Here is a 26163-nt window from a genome sequence, read left to right on the forward strand (position 1 = left end):
TTCTCATCACATCATATTCAGGAAAATTCACCTGACATCAACCAAGATATTAAACTTTCACCATTTGGTTGAGGGACAGTAATATAGATCTGAAGAATGCACCATTCCTGAACCACTCCCTTATCTTAAAAATTCCCATTAAAAATTATTTTATATACATTATTCTCCTCTCCTTTAGCCTCTCCCCACCAACCACCAACAACTACACTGGTATGCTTTCCATTTCTAGTTTTGTTATAGGCTATAATCAAGTAAATTGTATAATACGTAGCCCTCTGAGTATTGCTTCCTTCACTTAGTAAAAGGTATTAATGGTTTGTCAATGTTGTATGATAAAGCAGTTTGATGCTTTTTTTATATTATTACACTGTGTGGAGCTATTAATCTATTCATCACCCTATTGAGTAGACACCTTGGTTACTTTAGATTTTTGGGAATTATGAAAAAGCCTACTAAAAACATTTGAATACAATTTTGGGGGATAGATATATATTCGCTTTAAATAATTTGTATGTATATGTAAATCTCCTGTGTTTAATATTATGAGAAACTGCCAAATGGCCTTCAGAAGTAGCGATCATATTTTGTATTCCTTCTGGCTAAGAATGACTGCTCCTGTGGTTCCATCGCCTCACCAGCATTTCTAATTTTTTTCTTTTAAGCCATTCCATAATTTGCATATAACAGTATCTCCAAGGCTTCAATTTGCATTTCCTTATAAACTTATAAATACTTATAAACATATACATACAACACTGAAAATCAATTTTCCATGTGTTTGACATCCTTTCATTTTCTTCAGCAAAGTGTCTGTTTGGGTCTTCAGGGTTTCTATTTTCTGGGCCACACCGCTGTGCTGAGGGCTTATTCCTGTCCCCACCAGGAGTGTTCTCAGGAATCACTCCTGGTAGAGCTTGGGAGCTTTATGGGGCATTGGGGACTGAACCCAGATATACTACATGTAAGGCAAAAACCTTACTATCACTCACTCTGATCCTAGCAATTTTTAACTGGCTGTATGCTTTCTTATTGTTGAAGTTAAGATTTTCTCTATATAGTACATACATGTCCATTAGCAGATATTTAACTCAAAAATATTTTCTCCCGATTTATGACATCTTATTATCTCTTTCCTACTTTGGACAAACTGGCAGGTTACTGAATGTAGCCTGCCCACAGGGCCGAGTCTGGCAAACTCCCCTTGGCGTACCCAATATGCCAAATACCAGTAACAATGATGGATCTCATTCTCCTAAAGAGCCTTGAATATAATCTCAGGGCTAGGATTAAGGAGACGTTACTGGGGCCTGCTTGAGGCAATCGACGAATAACAGGATGATTTGTGTGATTTTGTGATTATGACAGCCTTTAATTTTTCTAGACTTATTTTTCACACAGCAAAAGTTTTTAATTTTGGGGCTGGAGCAATAGCACAGTGGGTAGGGCGTTTGCCGTGCATGCGGCCAACCCGGGTTTGATTCCCAGCATCCCATATGGTCCCCTGAGCACCGCCAGGGGTAATTCCTAAGCACAGAACCAGGACTAACCCCCGTGCATTGCTGGGTGTGACCCAAAAAGAAAAAAAAATTAATTTTGATGAAATTTAACATCATTAACTTTTCCTTTCAGGATCATGCTTTTTGTGTTATATCTGAAACCCTAGGTCAAACAGATAATTCTGTTTTCTTCTAGAACTCTGATGTTTTTACATTTAAGTCTATGATCCATATGGGTCTGGGCTCTTTGATATTTTTTAGCACACATTTATTTACTAACTCCAGTAGATGATTTTAATACAATTTGTTAAATACTATCTTTTCTACACTGAATTACTACTGTAGTTTTGTCAAAGACAAATTTCTCTATATTTGTACTGATCCATCAAAATATTCTGTTCCATCAGTCTATGAGTCTCTCCTCTTGCCAATACCCATGCTGTCTTGATTACTACACATTTAGAATAATTATAAAATTGGGCAAAGTCTTTGAGTCTTTACTATTGAAAACCTCTAAATTGGAAAAAAGTGAGGATCTACACAGCCTTCAAAAGATGAAAAGAAAATCATGTTGAAAAGCTAGGCAGTGAACAGTTAAATCTTCCATATTTCTCTTATGTCATGTCTCTCTCTGAAGAAAAGGGAAGATACAGGGAAGCCTAGCTCAATTTTCTTAAAAATTTTTTTCTTAAGAGGATCTTAAAGACCAAAAACAATTAACTCACAATATATTTTACAAATATTTTACAATTTTATGTGATCTGAACACCTGAAGAACCTGCCGTCAGTACTCATCAATACACTGGCTTGGCTCTTCACTCGCTACCTGTCTGAATGCAAGGTTCCGTCCCAATGGAAAACCAGCAGGACCGTACTACTGTTCAAGAAGGGAGACATCCATGACATTGGCAACTATCACCCGATCTGCCTATTGTCTGTCATCTACAAGTTGTTCACTTGAGTCATCCTGAATAGGATTGGCAGAACACTAGATGAAGGACAACCATGCGAGCAAGCAGGGTTCCACAAAGGATTCAGCACCATCGGCCATATCCACACGATAACCAAGCTCATTGAGGTTTCTCGGGAGTTCAAGATGCCGCTCTGCTTAACGTTCATTGATTTAAAGAAGGCCTTTGATTCTGTTGAGACGGAAGCGGTCATTGAAGCCCTAGCCAATCAGGGCATTCAAGCCCAATACATCAAGATCCTCCGTGAGCTCTATTGCGGATTCACTACCAGGATCTCACCATTCTACAGAGAAGTGATCGTTGATGTCAAGAGAGGGGTGCGGCAGGATGATACCATTTCACCGAAACTCTTCAGTGCCACCCTCGAGAACATCATGCGATGACTAGAATGGGAAGGAATGGGAGTGAAGATAGATGGTCGGCAACTACACCACCTCCGCTTTGCTGATGACATTGTTTTAATAACACCAAACATCAGCCAAGCGGCACAAATGCTGGCCGACTTTGATCATGAGTGTGGAAAGGTAGGACTACAGCTGAATCTTACGAAGACAATGTTTATGAGAAACAGCCTTGTTCCTGACGCCCCATTTGCTCTCACTGGAACGACCACCTCCAAATGCAACAGCTATGTGTACCTAGGTCGAGAGGTCAACATGAGAAATGACCTGGCACCCGAGCTGCGCAGGAGGAAGAGAGCGGCTTGGAACACCTTCAAGAACGTCGAAGAAATAGCTAAGAGGACGAAGAAACTCCGGCTCCGGGCACATCTCTTTGATTCCACTGTTCTTCCTGCATTAACATATGCCTCAGAGACCTGGGCCCTACGCAAACAAGATGAGAATGCTATTCAGGTCTCCCAAAGAAGACTAGAAAGAGCTATGCTTGGATATCACGTTTCACTCAAATGAGAGAAAGAATCCGGAGTTCTGACATCCGTCGACGATCAAGGATCAGGGACGCTGTCTCCTTTGCCAAGGTGTCAAAAATCAGATGGGCTGGTCACGTAATGAGATTTAAAGACAACCGTTGGACTAGAACTGTTACTGATTGGATTCCACGGGATGTCAAGAGACCGTGTGGCCGCCCACCTACCAGATGGTCAGACTTCTTCGTCAAGATCATGAACGATCGGTTTGAGGCCCTTCATGTTCCCGGAGCGAACAGATGCCATTGGGCTACACTAGCACGCGACAGGGACAAATGGAGACGTTACTGGCGCCCGCTCGAGCAAATCGACGACTAACGGGAAGTTAAGTGATTAAGTGAAGTGATTTACAATTTTGAGAAAATGACAAAAACTGGCATTTAGAAAACTAAAAGTTGTCATCTAAATTAGTGGTTAATGTTATTCAGTAGAATTAGTTATGAATTATTTTGGTCTATTTAAAAGGAGAATCATATGCTGGTCTCAATGCTTCAATCTGTGTAATTTTTTAAAATTAAAATATCATTAGATACATAGTCACAAAGCTGTTCACGATTGTGTTTCAGTCATGTAAGTCCCAGAACACAGTATAACTGGAACAATCTGTGTATTTAAAATAAAAACAGTATTTAATATGCTGTCACTTCACAACATTCTTATTTTAGAAGTACTATTTCACTTGACTCACCTACTACTCATAAAGATATTATTACATTTTGGAAAGCCTAGCCAAAAACAACTTAATGACAATAACATTGTACATTAGAATATTGCACACTGCATTGTCCATATGCACATGTGGACTTGTGTATTTACATGTAATCATATTTGCCAGTTTTCTTGTGTTAGTATATTATACTTGAAATTTTACTTGTATAAAAATTGGAGACTTATAATAAATATAATTCCTCCAGAGAGAATTTGCCTTTGGCAGATCTGAATGTATTATCAAATCAGCAACACCTCAGATCAAGTTCTAGCCTTGGGAATTTCTTTTGTGACCGGGGAATTCATACTGAATCAAAAAGTCTCAAAAACACCATGACAAAACATTAATTTCAAATGACAGATACATACCCTATGTACACTGCCACACTATTTACAATAGTCAGTATCTGTAAACAACCCGACCATTCAACAATTGGTGAGTGTAAAAAGAAACTGGTATACATGCACAATGGAATACTATTTGGCTATTAGATGAAATCTTGCATTTTGCTACAACTTGGATAAAACTGGAGAGTTTATGTTAAGTGAAGTGAGTCAGAAGATAGCAGAATATCTCCATTCATAGAAACAAAGCCAGGGAATAGACCAGGAGTGGGGGCAATCTTTTACTCTAATAAAAACTATTTGAATAGCCATCATTCCCTGGCCATATAAAACAGGAAAATGGGCCTTGTATAGGGCCAGGTGGAGTTGACTGACAAGAGGCATGAATGTCCATCCTGTTATGTACCAAACAGAGGTCAATGAAAGCAAAACCAGAGATTCTGCGAACAGAAGTGAACCTGCCAAGGTGAAGGGGAAGTGGCAAGAGTTATGAACCAGAAGGAACCTAATGTAGTGAAGGGATATTGGCATTCTGGTGATAGGTGTGGTCAAGTTATATTACATATCTAAAATATTCTATTGTAAATTAAGACACCTCAAAAAAAAGTTCTACTTTGTACTGTACTTAAGGAAGAGAGCATTTGATATTCTACCTTATTCTATGAAAAGTTCCCTTCTGACAGTAGGTTTTTCTTTGTCTTCCTAGTTAGATGTAGATTTAACAATTATTTCAGAATCAGCAAGCCTCTCAAGGCAAAGGTTATCCTCAGCACTCTATGCCCTGGTTTTATCCAGTAATTCTTTTGTGCAAGAATTTATTAGAAGTAATTACAAGTGTTTTTTCAGGAATTTCGCTTCAGAACAGGAATTAGTCACTGAAAACAAAAAAACCCCTAAGCTTGATACTGCTTCCAAGTAGTAGTTAGAAACATCTACATTACAATCCTGTTTTCAATCATTATCCTTCATTGATTTTAAATCCCTGTGACACATTTAAGATAAACAGCAACAACAAAAAAAGTTTACCTATGCTTCAAATTGTTTTCAGCAGGAGGACTGACCCCAATAACCAAGCTGTTACTCAGGAAAATATAACACCCTCCCTAGCTAACTTTACAAAATAGTATGTGACTGATGACTATAGAAGTAAAACCCAAAGATAAGACCTGGTAAGCTGAAGACATAAAATACTAAAATTTGTTCAAGAAATTTAGAAGATGAGGAAAGCAAAAAATGAAAGGAGAAAAATTTTTAACAGAAAACAACAGTAGGGCTGAAGAAAAAAAAACTGATTTCATTTTAAGTAAAAGAGAAACAATCCATGAGAAAAAAGGACAAAACATGCTAGATCAATTGAAACAGAAATTTAACTTCTATATACATGTAAAAAAAAAAAAACAAAAACAAAAAGCATGAATACACAAATTTTATAAAACAGACATTCATATAGTAATATTAATAGCTAAGTAGTGGAAATAAACCCAAAATATCCATTAACTGATGCTAAACAAAATATGAATACCCTACAACAGATTGATATGTAGGTATAAAAAAAATTTATCTTGGTTTTTGGGACACAGTCCGTTATACTTCAGGACTGAGTCATTTCGAGAGATGTTCCAGGGAACCATGCAGTGCCCAGGCCAGGTACTGAATCCATGCCTCCTGAACACAAAACATGTGCTTGACCAGTTATCTCACCAGGCTGAGACTTTTTCTTTCTTTTAAATATTTTTTTATTGAATGACTGTGAGATAGATCTTTACAAAGCTGTTCATAATTTGGTTTCAGTCATGAAGTGTTCCAATATCCATCCCTTTACCAGTCAGGCTGAGATTTCTTTTACAGATGTTGAATATGTGCTGAATTTGATTGTGGTGATCGCTGCACAATACTTCAAATAAACTAAAAAAAACACTGAACTATAAATCCTTGCCCTGCCGCCCCCCCCCCCCCCCGCCTTCCCAAGAATGTGTATTGAGACACTGTGATTTACAAAGTTCAGAATAATTGCTTCAGGCATACAATGTTCCAACACTAATCCCACTCACCAAAGTCTTTTTTCCACCAATATTCTCTCTCCACCTCCCCCAGCCTGCCCCCATGTCAGAGAGGCTTACAAGAAATTTATTTCATATAACTGGGGCTGGAGCGATAGCACAGTGGGTAGGGTGTTTGCCTTACACAAGGCCGACCCGGGTTTGAGTCCTCCGTCTCTCTCGGAGAGCCTGGAAAGCTACTGAGAGTATCTTGACTGCACGACAGAGCCTGGGAAGCTCCCTGTGGCATATTCGATATGCCAAAAACAGTAACAAGTCTCACAATGGACACGTTACATACATCAATTTGCCCGCTCGAGCAAATTGATGAGCAATGGAATGACAGTGCTACAGTGCTATAACTTGGTCCAATAAAATTTAAAGGAATTGCAAAGAGAATTATTAGAAAATCAATTAAAGTCAATTTGTGATAACTGCTGTATGTTTTTTAAACTTAATCTAGTAGAGCAGAACCATATGCAACATTAGTGAATACTATATTCAATGCCACAGGATGGGAAGCTTCTTCTGTCCTTTAAAGTTACTCTGTTAATGCTTCTTGCAAAACTGGGTTCAAGGCTAGCCATTACCTATGAAGTTCTATGTAATTCCTTCAAATATGAATTTTAATCTAGCTGGATAGAGTATTCTTGGTGAGGTGTTCATTTCAGAGTTTTTGTACTATATCCTTTCATATAGGGCTGGAGCGATAGCACAGTGGTAGGGCATTTGCCTTGTGCACAGCCAGTACAGCAGAGCCGGGTTCAATTCCTCCACCCCTTTCGGAGAGCCTGGCAAGCTACCGAGAGTATCCCACGGCAAAGTCTGGCAAGCTACCTCTGATGTATTCGATATGCCAAACACAGTAACAAGTCTCAAAATGGAGATGTTACTGGACCCACTTGAGCAAATCGATGAACAACAGGAGGACAGTGCTACAGTGCTACATCCCTTTATATTCTTGTGGCCAATAGAGTCTCATTTGATCTGCTGTACTTATTATTGTTATATTATTATATTATTTTGGCTTTTTGTGCCATAATTGATGATACTCAGGGGTTACTCCTGGCTCTGTATTTAGGAATCACTCCTGGCCATGCTTAAGAGACCATATGGGATGCCAGGGATCAAACCCAGGTTGGCCACAAACTAGGCAAATGTCCTACCCATTGTATTTATCACTCTGGCCCCCTACTGTACATCTTACAAGTTTCCTTCATATACAGCTTTTTGTTTTTTTTAAATTGCATTTGACATTGCCTCAATCTTTGGAATTTGTTATTTTGAGTATATGTCTTGGGAGTTTTCCTCGTTGGGTCTGTTTTCACTGAGACCCTTTGGGCCTTCAATCTCAGTGCCTGTAATCCTCAACTCTGGGAAGTACTTACTGATTATTTTTCAAAATTGTTTCATTAACACATTTGCCATTCTGTTCTTCATGGATTCCAATGATTTTTATATTGTTCCTCTTGAACTCATTCCATAGTTCTGGGGTATGCTGCTCATTTCTTTTCAAGCTATTTTCCACTTCATCCTGTTACCTAACAGTTTCCTCCTCATCTTGGAGCTCCTTGATTTTTAGCTCAGCTTCTGTTATTCTGCTGTTCAAAGCTCCGACTGACTTTTTATTTACCTACCATGTTCTTCATTTCTGGTTGAATTAATTTTTTCATTTTGACTCTCATACTTTCTTGTGCTCTGCTGTTATTGTTTCTTTAAACATTCTCATCACAGTGACAATAAGGACACCACGGTTTTACTGGTGTTATTTATATCTTTGATGTTACTGTTTTTGTTCATTGAGCTTGGTGGGCTTCTCTGTGTTTTCCCCATTGGTTTTCTAGTATACTTGCTGTACTAGGGGTGAGTCTGTAGTTAACCATTCTGGAAGATGCTAAGGGATTAAGCTAGATATTACTCTCTGCTTCTCTACCCGTCTTCACAGATGGAAGAATAGCAATGAGCAGCATGTAATTTATTGAGTAGATCTGTTGAGATCACATATACCACCATGGTATGGAGGTTGCTGGGGCCCACCTGGAAGGGAGGGGCTCTGCCTCCCGTTGTAGAACAGACCCAGGAGTTGATACCAAATGCAAGCTTCACCTGGGATGGTGGAGCAGCAAGCAAAAAGTCAGGAAGGCACTGTGATGTGGGCTCTTACTATGGTGCAGGTCAGGTGTGGAAGCTGCTGCAACCCACCCAGCAGAGAAGGTAAATTAAACATTAAAAAACAGCCCAGCTACACAACTAAACTTTATCAAACTGCCAAGCCAGCAAATTATTCCAGTTCTGTAGCTCCTGGACCGTGGAGCCACATATGCCTCAATATTTCATAGTATGTCAGCCTAGTAGGATCACAGTAAATCTGATGGGAAAGTTGCAGAGAACACCACCAAGCTCAAAGAGCCTAAATAGTAATACAGAAGGCTCAACTAGCACTCATCAATCAGCACAGCAGACTCAAACAATGACTTTAGTAACATCACTGTAACAATTACTCCAAATTAATTACTATCAATCAAGATTTGATAATTCCATTTGCTTTTGTATTATAACAACATGAAAAATCTGTTTGTGCCTGCAGGCAAGGAACAAACTGGGGTGGTGATGGGAAACTGGGGAAATTAGTGGAAGGTCACTCTGGTGGTGAGATTGGTACTGGAACAATTAAGGCCTAAAACAACTGTACTGTGAACAACTTGGTAAATAACAGTGCTATAATAAAATTTTTTAAATGATTCTTTTTAATTGAGATTCTGTGGTTTACAAACTATTAATGGTTTCTTATGCACATAATTCTAACACCACGCTCTTCACCAGTATACCCACATTACTCTCCCAAAGACCCCAATACCTCTCCCTCTCAGACCACCCCCCCTCCCAAACTCAAGTGTGTGGGATTAGTTCTCCCAATATGTTGCCTATGGGCCTTTGCTGCTATCTTGCTGTGTATCTTTAAGTTGCACATATGCAAGATCATTCTGTATTGATCCTTCCATCTGGTTTAACTCAGCATGATATTGGAGCTGGAGTGATAGCACAGTGGGTAGGGTGTTTTCCTTGCACGTGACCGACTCGGGTTCGATTCCCAGCATCTCATATGGTCCCCTGAGCACCGCCAGGAGTCATTTCTGAGTGCAGAACCAGGAGTAACCCCTGTGCATCACAGGGTGAGAACCCCCCCCGCCCCCAAAAAAAGTTATTACAAAAATTCTCTTTTGAGATTCTTCACCTGATAAATTACAAACTCTAATGTTATACAGCTTTTTATTTTTTATCCACATAGGACTTCTAAATACGCATTATTTTTTGAGAGAATATAATGTTTCCGAGGGATGCCTAGCTCACCCTTGGCCCTAGAATAGAGGTCAGAGAAGGAAAAAATCAAGGGGTGAAGAAGAGATATATGGGATGCAATGGCGAGTAGGGGTCAAGGGGATCCAAGTGCATCAGTTGTATAGAAGAGGAGTAGAGCTAAATAACCAAACCACAGGGTCAATAACACTGAAAACAAGAGATCCAATCTTCAACAATTAAACTTAAAAATCTGTCAAGGTGTTGCGCTGGGGATGGAGAAGAGGGGGAAGGAATCTGGGAACCCTGGTGGATGGAAGAAGACACTGGTGGTATGCTGAAACACAGTACGTCTAAAAACCAACTATGAATCATTTTGTAAACTGTGTGCTAGAATTTTTTAAAGTTACTTTATAAATTATGAAGTACATAACACTTGGGTACAAGAGATAAAACAAGTCTTGCATGTGGCTGTGGGTTGTGACACTGTTTTGAATCCCTGAAACCACAAATGGTCCCTTGAGCACTGCCAGGGGTCACTCCTGAGCACAGACTTAGAAAGAGCCCCTGAGCGCTGCTAAATATGATTCACCCCACTACCAACCCCGCCCCCACCAAATTACAAGACATTTGCTTCAAAAGCTTTAATTTAAACCTTTGAAATTAACCTTACTTTTCCTTCTTGCCTTTCGGAACTTGACAGCAGCCAGATTTATTAAATTCATTCCATACAGATTGTAGTCAATGAAGAGTTGTAGGAGGTAGGGAATATGCGCTTCATGAGGCTGGTAAAACTTATTCATTATGGCTCCACTTTGCAAAAGTTCACATATCCTAAATTTAAAAAAAAGTCACGTTACCTAAAATGTTAAGTAAAACCTAATATAATTAAAATGTTAAGTAAAACAGTGGTTATACAAAGAATAAAACAAGTTAATACAAAATGCTCACTTCAATTTTACTGAAAACATACATTTTTTAAGAAAAATAAAAAATTTATTTTGGGGGCCACACCTGGCAGTGTTTAGGGATAACTCCTGAAGGCTCAGGTGGAGTGCTGGGGATAAAGAAACTATCCTGATTTAAAATGTTGCCCAATCCCAGAATCCCTAGGGCCCCAACTCTGCCCAAACTGCTTGCTCCTGCCCAGGTAAACAAATCTACCCTGTTCAACCCCAGCACTCAGTTCAACTAGTCTGGTAGGTCCTGAGCATCCCTTGGGGCTTGATGGTGCCCTAACTCTGCCCACTGCTGCTGGAATACTGAACTACGAGCCACTTACGTGAGCTCTCTCTATTCTTCCAACCTCACATTGCAGACACGTATACCTGGTGGAAACCTGCAAGCTTGGCTATAAATCCCGTGCCCCGCACCCCCCCCCCCCCCACACACACACCCCTATGGAGATTGTGCAGTTAGCATCCATTTCTGATCTCTACCCACCTATCAAAATAAAAAACCCTCCCAGGGTGGTCATGGTGGTAAAAAAACATAGTCACAAACTGTAGCCAGAGTAGTGGGGCCAATAATAGCATTGAAAGTAGCCCAATAATCCATAACAACCGGCCACAAAAATCACAAAACACAAATGTCTATATGTGCCTATTCTGAAAAGCTGCTTTGGAACCTAGAGAAAAAAAGCTGTCTGAGGTAGTGAATCATCAACAGAATTAGAGCTATTATTGAGTGAAGTACTCATCCAACCTAATGTAAATTACAGTTTATTCTGTAGTGGCTGTGTCTTTCCTATTGCCTAAAATTACACTGGGAATCTCACCGAAAGTTTCCTTTTAAAACTTATTAAATCACTACTTAGTAAGTGGTAAAAGAAATCTAAAAAAGTAACACTCAACTTCTCCAAGGAAACTTTTATCCCAGTTTGTCACCAGAGCGAAAAGCCCTTGAACCATAGAAACTTTTAAAAGTCTTTGGTATATATGCTCTTTCCTCCCTCAATAACCTGTGTTCCAGAATTATTGATAGAATAAACAAACAAACTTACTGTGAAGGGGGTGGTGAACTAAATAAAAGAAAAGCCAGATATAAAGTTATGTTAATATCTAATAAGGAGTTATCAGAACTACGTTATTCCAGAAGCTCTCCTACTCTCGTCTAAAAGTTCTTGTTTTAAAACTAAAGAACAAATTTCTCTTTAATACTGAACATATGGTTTGGCTAGCAGAGCCGTTAAGATGACAGAAAAGGGAATTCATTTCTTTCTATCTACTTTCACAAATTTTCTAAATCTAAGATGGAAAAGCAAGCCTTCCTAGAGTTTAAGCCATGGATCTCTCTTTCTTTGCACATATGTAATATTATGATCTGTCTCTTTGAAAATGTTGCAAATTATACAAGTCTTTTTAAAAATATTTTTATTACTAAAATATTTAATAAATAATTACTCAAATTTTATTTTGTTTATCTTTTACCTTTTCACCATTGCAGGATTATAAAGATAGATCTTCATGAAGTGTCTCTCCTTCTCATGATAACCATAAAAAGGCCTGAAACAAAAGAAAATCCTCACTTAATATCATACCACTGTTTCTCCAAAATGACAACTTAAAAGTTAAATGACATACAAAAAAAAAAGCAGGTTATCAAATAATATAGTTACAATCAACATCTACCAGGGTTGTTTCCTCTGATTAACAGTATGTAAAATAATGTTAAAGAAAAAGGACATTATTTGAGGACCCTATATATATAAATACATATACAGACACATGGTACATATTTCAGCAACTGATATGGGTAAAATCTTATCTGCATATTCAAGCCAAATGGAACCTTAAATTCCAAATGGAATTTAAGAGATTTTAAACAACTATGGATTTAGTTCAGGACCCTGATTTAATGAACTGGGTTTTTTTCAGGATATCATCTGGAACAAGGAAAAGGAGAAGCAAAATACTACTGTGTTGTATCATTTCTGGAAGATCTGAAACTATACTAGTACCTCTAATTTGTAACATCATTTCCAGAGATGATGGAATAAGAAACAGTGAATTTTAGAAGAAACTAGAAATGCTGTATCTTCCAAAAGTTAGACTGTAAATAAGTACTTGGTTAAATCTGTTAAAAATTGGGTTAACCAATTATTCTTCCCTCGAAAATTAGTTCCCTTATGACAGACATGAGGTAGAACTCACTCTAAGATATTTATCTCTGTTTTGTGTGATAAAACAGTGGACATAAAATAGACAAGTAATTTAGCAGCAGAATCATTCTTATTCCACCTTTCTTTCCCTCCCTCCCTCCCTCCCTCCCTCCCTCCCTTCCTCCCTTCCTTCCTTCCTTCCTTCCAGATGGGGGCTTGGGGCCATGCCTGTTAGTGCTTAGGGCTTACTCCTAGCACTGTGCTCAGAGACCATTCTCGGCAGTGCCTGGGTAAGGAGAGTGGGGGGGCACACATATATGGTACTGGTGATCAATCTGGATCAGCCACTGCAAGGCATGTGTTTTAATCTCTGTACTATCTGTCCAGCCCCAGATTTTGTCGAATACAGTCAAAACTTTTTTAAAAAGATTTTTCAATTCTCTAAGTCAAAGCTATCTATATAATTGCTTTAAAGCAATTTCTATTCTAAAAAAGTATAACTATTTACCAAGGTCTATGTTCCTTATCCAGTCCTTGTCATTCACTCCAATCTTGAACCAAATCATTGTTCCTCATTTCTTCAGCTATTATAAACATTTCAGCTTCTCTAACTTGAACAACTCTAATTTGCTATTCCCCCTGAGTTCTGCCTATTTTCTTTGCATGACTCGTTTTCAATATTCATTTGTATCTCTGCTTGAACTCACCTCATCAGATAGCTATTTCTTTGGGGGTGGGGGTGGGGGTGAGAGGAGATTTTGGGCTAAAGCCAGCAGTACTCAGGGGTGACTTCTGGCTCTGTGTTAAGGAATGATTCCTGGTGATACTTGGGAAAACATATGTGTTGGTAATGGGAATTGAACAGGGTGGGCTGCTTGCAAGACAAACATCTTAGCCTCTGTACTGTCTATCTGGTTTTCTTTAAAAATAAGTGCCACTTCCTGACTAGTCTGATGCTTTCATCTTTTGTTAGCTGATATGCAGAAAGGGGTGAAAGACCTATTACATGAATAATGATATTAATTTTTTAAAATTTGGGGGGCTGGAGCAATAGCACAGCAAGTAGGGCATTTGCCTTGCACGCTTCCAATCGGGTTCGATTCCCAGTATCCCATATGGTCCCCTGAGCACCGCCAGGAGTAATTCCTGAGTGCAGAAGAGCCAGGAGTAACCCCTATGCATCGCTGGGTATGACCCAAAAAGAAAAAAAAATTGGGGCAACACTTGGCTGTACTTAGGATTTGCTCCTGGCTCTGCACTCAAAGATCCTTTCTGACAGAGTTCAGGGGACTACATGTGGTGTCAGGAATTAAACCCAGATAGGCTGCATATGGAGGCAAATGGCCCTACACGCTGTACTTCCATTCCAGCCCCAATAATCCTATTTTAATTAATAAAATTAAATAACTTACTCTTGTTGCTACAAAATTTTTATGTAAATATAAGCTCAGACATAAATTATTTCTATACTAATATAAGTTAGGTAAGAAAACACTGTATTGGTGTAATTCACATTATCTTTGCTTTGAATTCTTAGATCTTTAGGTTTTTACAAATAAATTTCATGTAATTTTTAAACTACCCTGGGCACTGCTGGTGGCAGTTCACCAGCACCACTGGTCTGAGCAATGCCACATCATTGGGCCCTAGCATTGAATTATCTAACCAAGTTCGCAAAGTTTCACTAAGAGTGAAACTACAGGCTCCTTGAGCACTGCCTGGAAGTACCCTCCCCATCTCCCAATATATACATGACTATCAAAACATTAAATTCCACATAAATCCAAGGTTCTGTTTAACTATATAGCCCCAAAGAATATATACTGGAATTTCTATAAATTCAGCTTTTTTTTCTTATTACCATAATATTCTGCTTTTGGCTTTAGTTGATTTTGCCAACATAATTATTCAACAGGGACATTCCTTGGGAGTGTCTGAATATATTTGTATATTTTAAAAATTATATCTGATAGTTTTTAATATGACAATGAAAAGGAAAATAAGCAAAAATAATTGAAAAATTTATTATCTACCTTAGATGGACTTAGAATATCTTTACATTTTCTAGAATTATGGTGAGCTGCAATTCCAGGAATGATACTGCCTCTTAACCTAGTCTCAAGGTAATGATAACAGAAAGATTGGAATTAAACCTACAAATTTTACTTATTTATTTATTTATTTTTGCTTTTTTGGTCATACCCAGCCTTGCACAGGGGTTATTCCTGGCTGTGCACTCAGGAATTACTCCTGGCGGTGCTTGGGGGACCATATGGGATGCTGGGAATTGAACCCAGGTTGGCCACGTGCAAGGCAAATGCCCTACCTACTGTGCTGCCACTCCAGCCCCTAAACCTAAAAATTTTAATTTGGTATTTAGATGAAACTCTGTCTACCATAAGCACTGGGTATTGGATAGTAAAAGAGTAAAGGAATCACAGAATCTAGAAAGTAAGGTACGCAAAAAAGGAATCTAGGTAAGAAAAAAAATAATAAAATGGGGGGGAAGACAGTGTCTTTAACTGAGTAGAACATCTTTTACTTTTATGAATTCATATTTGTAACTCACTGTCACTGCTCTCCCATTGTTCATCGATTTGCTCAAGTGGGCCCAGTAACATTATGAGACTTGTTACTGTGCTTGGCATATCGAATACATCACAGGCAGCTTGCCAGGCTTTGATGTCCAGGTGAGATACTCTCGGTAGCTTGCCAGGTTCTCCGAGAGGGGCGGAGAAATCGAACTCGGGTCTCAAATCACTCAAAATACCTTTTTACCCATCAAAACCAGAAATACTGGTGACTATTCATTTCATTAGGCTAGTCAATAATACAATTTTGAAATGCGAATTATTTCATTTCTCATTTATATATTTAAAAATTAATATAAAAACTTGAGTAAGTTCTTAGAAATCATTAAGCATAATAAAAGCATAAAAAATAATAACCATAGTAAAACTATGGATATAAACTTTGTTTTTGAGCCACACCAGGCAGTGCTTACTTCTGCAAGGTTTGGGGGACCATATGGGATACTGGGGAATGAACCTATGTTAGCTGTCTGGAAGGCAAGTATCCTATCTTCTTGCTGCACTATCTTCCAGCCTGATATGGCTATGAACTTTCACTTAAGAAATTTGTTCAGCTAAGTAACTATTGAGGCATATTTACTACTTGTCTAGCATACAAGATGAAGGGATATAACGACAAACAAGACAAACATGATAACTCTTGTCATGAAACTTTCAAGCTAGTGGGGGGGAAAAACCGCTTTGGGGAGAAATTAAACAAAAAACTTTAGATAACAGAAAAATAAGTTCTACACTACAATGAACTTAGATGCAGAATAATTTTAAGGAAGTCAGAGGATGAATAGGTCAAGAAGGACTTGAAGAAAGTAAAAGGCACCAGGGCTTCAATTATACCAGTTATATGAGTGAGGAGAGATAGCCATATACCCAAAACACAGAATCAACACAATTGAAAACATGAGATCTAAGCGGCAATCACTAAAACTCTGTTATGTGCCTGTCAAGTTGACAGGTTGGGGTAGAGTGGGGGTTAGGATGTGGAGGGGATTGCGGAATACTGATGAAGAGAAGCTAACACTGGTAGAGAAATTGGTGTTGAATTACTGTATGTCTAAAACACAATTATCAGTAACTATAAATCATGCCTCTTTATAAATTTTTTAAAAAAATTTTTAAAAAGAGAACTTCAAGAACTTGTAGAAACATAGATTTCTCATGAAAAGAAGTTGTCTGTACAAAGGTAGATAGGAGCTTGGCATATCAGAGGAACCACAAAATGACTGGTGTTTCTAGAAGGAGTATATTAAATAAAATTAAGAGGTTATCAGGGGTCTGAAAAAAATATGTGTGGTTAGAAGTTTAAATGTATTCGGTAACATGAACTACTAAAAGACTTTAAATGGTTTTAAAAGAATCCAATGTATATAAGAGTACTTTTGCTACTCAAAGTAAAACGAGACTATGTTCTGTGGTAGAGAACATTCCCTAAAAGTATAAAGTCCTGGGGTTATTCTCTCAATAGAAAGAGAGAAAAATAGGACAGATTTAAAATCTCCATTTAGAGTTCATAAAGACCTACCAAACTCAATGTGTTCCACTGTTGATTTGAGACTATATCTCAAGAAGTAGAGAAATATGGGAGGTCCTGGGTTGATGCATGGCAATCTATGTTCCCCTAATACTTCACAATGCCAGCAGTGGTCTGGGAGTAAACATTGTCGGGTGTAGCTGGTTCCACTTCCACCCCCTCAAAAAAGATCCACTATATGCTCCATATCTTTCCTGCCTATCTGTTCAACCTAACTCTTTCAGACTTTTAGCAGCACAAATCCAAAATTTAGCAGTCACCCTTGACTCCTCTCTCACAATCATCAGACGGTGTTATCTTGTTGACTCAAGCCCCAGAATAGATCTAGAAGCTCACCACTTTTCACTACTTCCATGGCATGCCTCTCCTCACTCAGATTAAGGAAAGAGTACTATACGCTCCCTTATTATTTCCTTCTCCCCATTGCAATCTGCTACTTAAGCAGAGGGGAGAGCAACTGAAATTTAAGATAGACCATGGCTGTTCAAAATCATACAAAATCGCAAAATAAAAGCCACAGTACTTACAACAGCATACTGTACTGGATTTCAATCTTTAGCATGCCTTGGACTCATCAGAAAAGCTGGGGTGATAGTACAGTGGGTAGGGCACTTGCCTTGCATGAGGTTCAATCCCTGGTATACCATATAGTCCCTGGAGCCCACAGCAGAGGTAATTTCTGATTTCAGAACCAGGATTAAGCTCTGCGCAATGCTAGGTGCACCCCCCCCCCAAAAAAAAATAACAACCAAGTTTCTCAAAATACAAACTGCTGGGGTTTCTGACTCATAGATCTGAAATAGGACTCAGAATGTATTTTGACCAAGTTTTTAGGTGTTAACTTTAGATCTTTTAAATATTAGATGTCAAGATACACATGAACATTATTAGGGAAAAGACGAGTCAGAAAAAATAAGAAGGGACTCAGGAGAGAGTAGGACAACCAAACCAAGTTACAAGTTTGATCCCAAGTGAAGGAAAAACAGAATGGAGGGAAAATCAGTATTAGTGTCTTCTTTTATATGACAGTTCTGATGAAAAAGGCTGTTGATAAATCCTTAATGTTATTAACAAATATGCCTTCATTTGTATGTTTACCATAGCTTAGGATGGGCTGGGAATGGCTTATAAAAAGTAGCTTCAGATCTTATAGCTTAATGGACAGAATTTCAGTACAGTAATTGGGACTGTTGTTCAATGTGCATTCTATATTTTGGAGATATGAGGACTCCCAAGGGCTGGAGCGATAGCACAGTGGTAGGGTGTTTGCCTTGCACGCAGCCAACATGGCTAACCCGAGTTCAATTCCTCCGCCCCTCTCGGAGAGACTGGCAAGCTACCGAGAGTATCTCACCCGCAAGTCAGAGCCTGGCAAACTACCCGTGATGTATTCGATATGCGAAACACAGTAACAATAAAGTCTCCAATGGAGATGTTACTAGGCCCGCTCCAGCAAATCGATGAACAACAGGAGGACAGAGGACTCCCATGGCCATTAAAACACATAAAGCTAAAAGAACCCCTTTAGTGGTCCAGGAAACCAAAGTATGAAAGTCATACTTTGAAAATCATTACTTGCATGATCTAAATTATCTATTCTCTCTAACCTCCTTTTCTATTCTCCTTTACTTCCTCTATTTGAGTGATCTGGCTTCTTATGCTGTTCCTTCCTTTCAGTATTTGTTTCACTCTGTCAACGAAACCTTCCCTAATTACCTTTTGTAAATCATCACCAGTCTATTTTCTCATCCCATATCCTTATTCTTATTTGTTGTTCCACAGCACTAATTATCATCTAACAAATATATTTTATATTATATTTATTGCTTCCTTCTTGTTTCCCACTATCAGAACATATCCTCCATGGAAGCAGGAACTCTTGCTTTGCTCAGCAACACCAATTGCCTAGATTAGTACCCATGTACAAAAAGGGTGCTCAATTTAACTGACTAAATGAGATGTATTTTACAGTTCTAGGAAGCAGAAAAATGTAAACAAAAATTAGTCAATCATCTTTCATTGTAATATAAATTTACCTTTAAAACAGCAAGAAACCTACTCAAGATCTATTAGAAGTACAAGAGCAAACAGTCTACTGAACTGAATGCTAATTTAACACAGCAACAGAAATATAAGGTCTAAAAGATGTTACATACTTACATTCCTGATACTAATGACACTTTGAACACATGTTGAGCAGTAGAAGATGGACTGCCTAAAGCCACATTAAGTGCTCTGTCGATACTGAATGCCATCTGAGAAAGATAGCTTTCTGGTTGCTGTCCATAACCATCGTATGGCACATAGAGGTAAGGAAAGATGCCATGTAGATGAAGACATGTCTTCTGACCTAAAATGTAACACATTATAAAGTTTAGTTCTGTGATGCATTTAAAAATTTAATATTACAAAGCTCAGAATTCAATTAAATATTCCAAAGACAACACAACTTATCAAAGGATTGAAGAAAATTAACCAACTAAATTTAATACATTCACAATAAACATTTAGAAACATTTTATAAATGTAATTACTGAGGTGAATTTAATCATTTTGGTGAAAATATCTGGCCCTCTAAATGTAGTTTTGTGTACTTCACTGTACTACCCCATAAAATACTTGGCAAAATGTTACAAACCTTAATGATAATTCACTAAATTTGACCAAAATAATTTCAAAAATAACACTCATCTGGGACACAGGAAAAAGAGAAAGCCAAAGTGGTTCACTGTGCAGAATTTTGCTATGAAGGAATACAGAGTAAAAAAGGTAAAAAGGAAATTTTGCTATTAGGGGAAAAAGAAAACTATATATCAAGTGTCTATGTTGGACTTTCGAGTTATCTACACTGCGTATTTGGCAGAGTGAGACTTGAGAGAACACAACAGGAGAGGAAAAATAAGCATGCACACTTTCTAGGAAGCCATTCTTGCACACTTTCTAGGAATTCATTCTATCAGTCAAGGTGCAGAAATGGTAACTGTTAGTAATGCTAAGAACCCATAAAAAGAAATGCAACCGAAATATTTATGTACCCATATTAGGATTTACTAAAAATAACATCAGAAAAAAAGATGCATCATTCCTCTCATCAATTTGGCAGAGTAATATGGAAATGGTTTCTTCAGAGCATTATCCCAAGGTTCTCCTTTGGAATATATCATTTGTCTACAACAGAGAGAAGAGGGACCAGAGAGATAGTACAGCAGGTAGGGTGCCTGCCTTGCATGCAGCTGACCAGGGTTTGATTCCTGGCACCCCATATGGTTCCCTGAGCCCACCAGAAATAATCCCTGAGCACAGAACCAGGAATAAGCCAAGAGCACTATTGGGTATGGTTCAAAAACTAAACAAAAACCAGAGAGAAGACCAGCAATAATGAAAGAACACATCTATGATTCTCATACTTTGACTCACAATCACTTATACTGCCCTGCAAACACAATCCTCAGACTTCTTCCCACTCTACCTCATCGGGCATCCTCTGGAAGAAAAGTACTAAAAGATTTGTTTTGCTATATGTCTCCTTTATACCATTTATATAAATAGTATACATTTCATAATCTAAAATTAGAATGACACAGTATAGAAACTAGTTCAATATAAATACATTTATATTTATAATGTACAACACAAGCTTGTCTTATTTTAAAGATAGTTATAAAAAATTAAATAAATCTGTTAGTTATTGAAGTATAGAAATACTGAAAAGATCAGTCAAATAGCGGATAAAAACTGTACAAGTGGGGCTGGAGTGACAGCACAGCAGGTAGGGCATTGCCTTGTTTGCAGCAGACCCAGGTTCAATTCCCAGCATCCCATATGGTCCCCCAAGCACCGCCAGGAGTAGTTCCTGAGTGCATGAGCCAGGAGTAACCCCTGTGCATCGCCAGGTGTGACCCTAAAAGCAAATAAAAACAAAAACAAACAAAACCCCCCCAAAAAAACAAAAACCCAAAACTGTACATGCCTAAGCACAGTATTCTGCTCTAACCTATCAACATTTATACTTTTGAAAAATTATAAATTTTGTTGCTGTTAGAGAAATTTCAGTTTCTATTTTAGAAACCATTATTCTACTTAATTTCAAAGGAATAAAAAACTCAGTTAAAAGCAATTTTTTGCCTATTTTATTTCATTTTCAAATGCAGTATTTCAAAATTTAATTATTTCAATAGAAAAACCTTAAAACCATAACGATGAATGAGTGTTTAAATAATTAATCAATTTATGGATGATTTGGTGAATATTTTCTAAACATGCTAAGGGGGGTAGGGGGATTAGTCATTCCCCTTTCTAGACTTTAACCCATGATTTGGCCAAAAGCAATAGGGGTAGTATGAGGATATGGCAAAAGCAGAAGAGCACATGCTGTACTGAGTTCAATTTCTAACATTATATGAGCCCTATTTTATGTATTTATTTATTTTGGTTTGGGGGCCACAGCTAGCCGTGCTAAAGGGTTTACGTCTGGTGGGCTCGGGAGACCATATATGGTGTCAGGGACTGAAACCAGGCCAAACGTGTTCAAGGCAAGCACCTTACCCCATTTACTATCTCTCCAGACCCGTGGCCCCTATTTTAAAAAGGTGCAATATGTATGCTAAACTAGAGGTGATTTGTGGGGAAAGATGTGAGTAGACAGAGAATATTACCTCTTAAGTTGACATATCTAAATCCAGTGATTACTGAGTTAAACCAAATATTGAGGTAGGGAGCGGTAATACCTAAGTGGTGCTCAGGGAGCAGGAGGCCACTTCTGGAAATACTTGTTCAATTGGGCCTGTGATTCAAAGCTAGGGCAGGATGAAAAGGTGCTGCTCAGGTTCTATGACACAGGGACCACCAGAGCCACCTCGGTAGTGCTCTAAGATATCCAGGGCTATACCTCGCAATGTTCAGTGGCTTCCAGGGCTACACTTAAAGTTTGGGAGGCAACATGATGCCAAAATCAAACCTGAGTTGGGCACATACCCAGCATTTACTTTTTTAAAAAGTTAGTATTTCTAAATACAAGCATTATTTTAAGCTCCCAAGACATTAATTTTACAGTTAACATATCTTACAGTACAATAAAATTTGACTTCTACTCAGTCTTTATAAGCAGGATATTTACAAATTTCAAAAATTTACTATTCTTATGAAGTAAGGACCCAAGAATTTATTTGTAGGTTTTGAAACTACAATAACTTATGCTCTATGATTTAGAGGGAAAAGCAGAGACTGAACTAGTTTATATTTGTTTCTATAATTTAGAAAGACCTTGCAAATATCACAAGGTTAACTTTCTCCAAGTTACATAACTTATTATGTAACTGAGTAGGGAACTGAACCAGTGCTCTTTCCACTTGACTATGCTGGATTAATTTATTTTAAAGAAAATATTGGTTTTCTTAATTCTTAAGTCCTCTGTTCTTATTTTGTGTTATTGAATTTTCCTATTTGACTGTAGTCTTTGGAAGTTAGTGACTTTTTCTGAATGACCATACTGTCCCCAGACATATAACATATGTATTTAATAAGTGTCTGTGAAATCAATAAAACCTCAGCATATTAAAAGTAAAGTAAAGGCCCTCCCATTGATCATCGATTTGCTCGAGCGGGCCCAGTAACGTCTCCATTGGAGACTTTGTTGTTACTGTGTCTGGCATATTGAATACTCTCAGTAGCTTGCCGGGCTCTCCGAGAGGGGCGGAGGAATCGAACTCGGGTCGGCCATGTTGGCCGCGTGCAAGGCAGACGCCCTACCCGCTGTGCTATCGCTCCAGCATATTAGAATTGCTTAAAAAGAAAGGAATTAAAACCTTTAAAAACAACAATAATGAATCTATACAAACAGAGGGATCTTGACATAACTAAGGAAGCCATTAGGGTTACAGCAAGTCAGGAATCCCTGATTATTACACTTAACTATCTTGAGTATCTTGCAATATTGTGCATAATGGCAGTTAATTGTACCAACAGAGATGTAGTTCACTGCCTTATCACCATTTCTCAGAACAACCTTCAGAAAAACAAACATAGCACAGAGAATTCTTGGCACAGCGCTAATGATTCTAATTACAGAATAGTACATAGAAAACTAAATGACGGGAAATAAGATTAAAAGAAACTAAGAAAGTTAATAAAGAAATGTATAAAAATGAATGAGTTAATTTTAATTTAGCAATAGTACACTCACTACTGCGTAAGTCTATAATAGCATTGCTGTATCCTGACAAGATACAAACTATTTCTATTTATTTCCCCAAATCAATTTCACATGATAAAATGCATGGAATCACATAATGCCCTTAGCAGTAAACTAATGTAACCATTCCCTTCAGTTAGGATTTAGTTTATATATGAGAAAAAGCGGATATATGGTTTAAGCATTAAATCGGTGGCTTCAGGGCTGGGAAGATAGCTCAAAGAGCTGGAACACACGCTTTACTTGCAGAAGGCGCAGGTTTGAGCTTAGGCACTACATAGTTCTGAGCATGTTCCCCAAGGAAGGAGACTGGAGTAGCAGCTGAGTACCTCTAGGTGTGACTGCAAAATCTCTTCCACCACACACACACTACTCCTCCAATTTGTCCAACATAACTGGGAAATTCAGTGCCATATCTCATTTTAAAAAAAAGTCCAGAAGTAGGTAGCTGGCTTTTAGGGACCAAGTTTTTTTCAACATCTAACTAGTGGCCTAGTTTAGAGGAATCTGTGGCTTCAGAGACCTTCTCATAAACTTTCAGAAGATATACACACAGGGTACTTTTAAGAATGTCTTATTATTTTTCCATTTCAACTTTTTCCTTTAATTTGTAAAAACTTTCAGGCACTGTGATTTATAGTTCTGTTCATGATCAACCTTTATGCATACAACATTCTGATATAAAACTTTCACCATAGTGCTCCCAACATAAAATCTCTAATCCCCTGTACCCACCCCTGTCATGATAATCTTAATTAATACTGTTTTAAGGGGATGAACTGACAGTACAACAGGAAAGGTATAGCAGAGCAGGTAGTGTGCTTGCCTTGCATGCAGTCAACCCAGGTTCAATTCTAAGCACCCCATTTGATGCCCTGAGCTCCATCAGGAGTGATCTCTGAGCAGAGAGCCTGGAAAAAGCCCTGCGCGCTGGTAGGAGTGGACTCCAAACTAAACAAGATTGCTTTAAATTAGTTCAAGTTATGATATCTTACTCAATTACTTGAAATTCTTTGAAAATTTATAATATTAGCTATTTTTGGATAAATGTTGATCTGATAAAAAAAAATCTTTTCTAGCGGTACCCTCTTAAAGTCTTATCAAATTGACTTAAGGCATCTAGTAGGTCTAAAAATTATCGTTTAGGAGAATAAGCTTATACAGACAGGTTTCAACATTTTTTTGAGAATGAACTTTGCCTATTCAGAAACCACAATAAAGTTGTTTCAGAAATGCTCTCTGGATACTTGTTACAATGCAGCTGTTTCATATGCTGGTATATACACCTTTATATAAATATTCCTGGTATCTAAAGACACAATAGCAAAATCTGTGGACTGGTTACTTTCAACTGATGTAAATAGGATTTCTCTAAAGCCGTTTTTTTCTCCAACAGCTAGTACTTAAATTAAAATGTAATTTTCTATATTTCCTTCTGTATTTTAATGCCTAGATTTGGTCTCTTAATTAAATTGTTCTTCTAGGTACCAAAGAGCTAGTACAACAGATATGCCAGTTGTCCTGCTAGAAGCTGACCAGGTTTTACCACATGCAGTCCCCTGAACCTGTCATTAGTGATACCTGAGCTCAGAGCCAGGAGTAAGTCTTAAGCACAGCTGGGTATACCTCCAAATACAAAAATAAATAAATGGTGCCTCTAGAATCTTATTTTAGTAAAATTACATATCTTATTAAACTTTTGATCAACAGAATGACTAATTCTAGGATCTGGGCTTTTTTTCCCCCTCTATGAAGTAGGAACTATTTAAGAATTTGTAAGATATACAACCACTTAACAATGCTGTTATACCTTGAAAGTTGTTATATAACAGTAATTAAGTGAATGGTTATGGGCATGTTCCAATAGAACTTCACTTAGTAAAACAGGCAATAAAAGGGATTTGGTCAATAGATAACCTTCATCATACAAAACAGAAAAATGTAATGGCTTTTTTTTTTTGAGGGCAGGGACAGGGGGAGGGAGGAATGGGGACAATACCAGGGATGAAACAAAGGTTTCATTCATACAAGTAAAGCATGTCTATACCTAACGCTGTATCTCTAATCCATTTTCTTTTTTTTTATAGCGCCCCAAATCAAGCCCAGCTCTCATACATGCAAGGCAAGTGATCTACTAATACTGCTAAGCTACATCCTAGATACTTAACTTTAAAACAAAAATTTCAGCAAGTTAGCAACAACAATCAAAATTACATTGGTTTAAAATCTTAGGGAACAGCAAGAAATGAATACATGTAATTTGAAAGCCCCAGCTCCATCTTTCAAAACTCAAAATTTGCACCTGATTTTCAACTTTATAGAGCTTTTAAAAAAATTTGTATGTGATGAACAGGAAATCTGTCTTTTCATATTTTCTTTTCCTTTAAATTTTGAATGACAATAATTAACTCAATTTATTCCCTGAAGTTTTTGTTTCTAAAGTTTCCTCTTTCTTTTCTAAAGTTTAATCTTTCTTTCCCTGTCCCCCATAAAAACCATAAACAAAATACCTCAGTCACAGAACCTATTGTATCACCTATTTTTTTTAAATTTTATTTTACCCACTATGATTTACAGTACATGGTTTACAGTAATGATAGGGCTTCATGTATTGAACATTCCAATACCACCCCCTCCAACAGCGTCCAAACCTTCCATCAACACTCTCTCCTCTATACTTCCCATCGTCTAAACTTCCCATCATCTAAACTCAGGTCTGTAGATCAGCTCAGATACTGTTGCTTCAGGCCATTATTCCCTTTATGGTGTTTCTTTATAGCCCACACTTGAGAATTATTCTGCATCCGTCCCTCTCGTTCTGGCTGTCTTCAATCAGCATGAGAGCCTTGAGTTCCATCTATATATCAGAAAATTGCATGACTTCATCTTTTCTTATAGCTAAATAGTGTATAAAAATTGTGTATCACAATTTCTTTATCCAGTGATCTGTTTTCAGAAACTTGGGTTGCT

At 37.8% G+C, this 26163-nt stretch overlaps 1 protein-coding gene across 4 annotated transcripts in view; it reads right to left on the reverse strand.

The window, feature by feature from the left end:
- The window catches only part of REV3L (REV3 like, DNA directed polymerase zeta catalytic subunit), a 199786-nt gene that overhangs the window by 118934 nt on the left and 54689 nt on the right, over positions 1-26163 (reverse strand). For all 4 annotated transcript variants that reach the window (XR_008793971.1, XM_056125466.1, XM_056125465.1 and 1 more), the window contains exons 2-4: positions 19164-19353; positions 12214-12288; positions 10458-10618 (exon numbers count right to left, since the gene is read on the reverse strand). Coding sequence is in view for 3 of the 4 variants with exons in the window: in XM_056125466.1 (XP_055981441.1) it covers positions 10458-10618; positions 12214-12288; positions 19164-19353 (426 nt within the window). In the remaining variant the exon portion in view is untranslated. The remainder of the gene's footprint in view (positions 1-10457; positions 10619-12213; positions 12289-19163; positions 19354-26163) is intronic.

Source organism: Sorex fumeus, unplaced genomic scaffold (assembly GCF_029834395.1).
Source record: "Sorex fumeus unplaced genomic scaffold, SorFum_2.1 ptg000054l, whole genome shotgun sequence".
Taxonomy (NCBI): Eukaryota; Metazoa; Chordata; class Mammalia; order Eulipotyphla; family Soricidae; genus Sorex; species Sorex fumeus.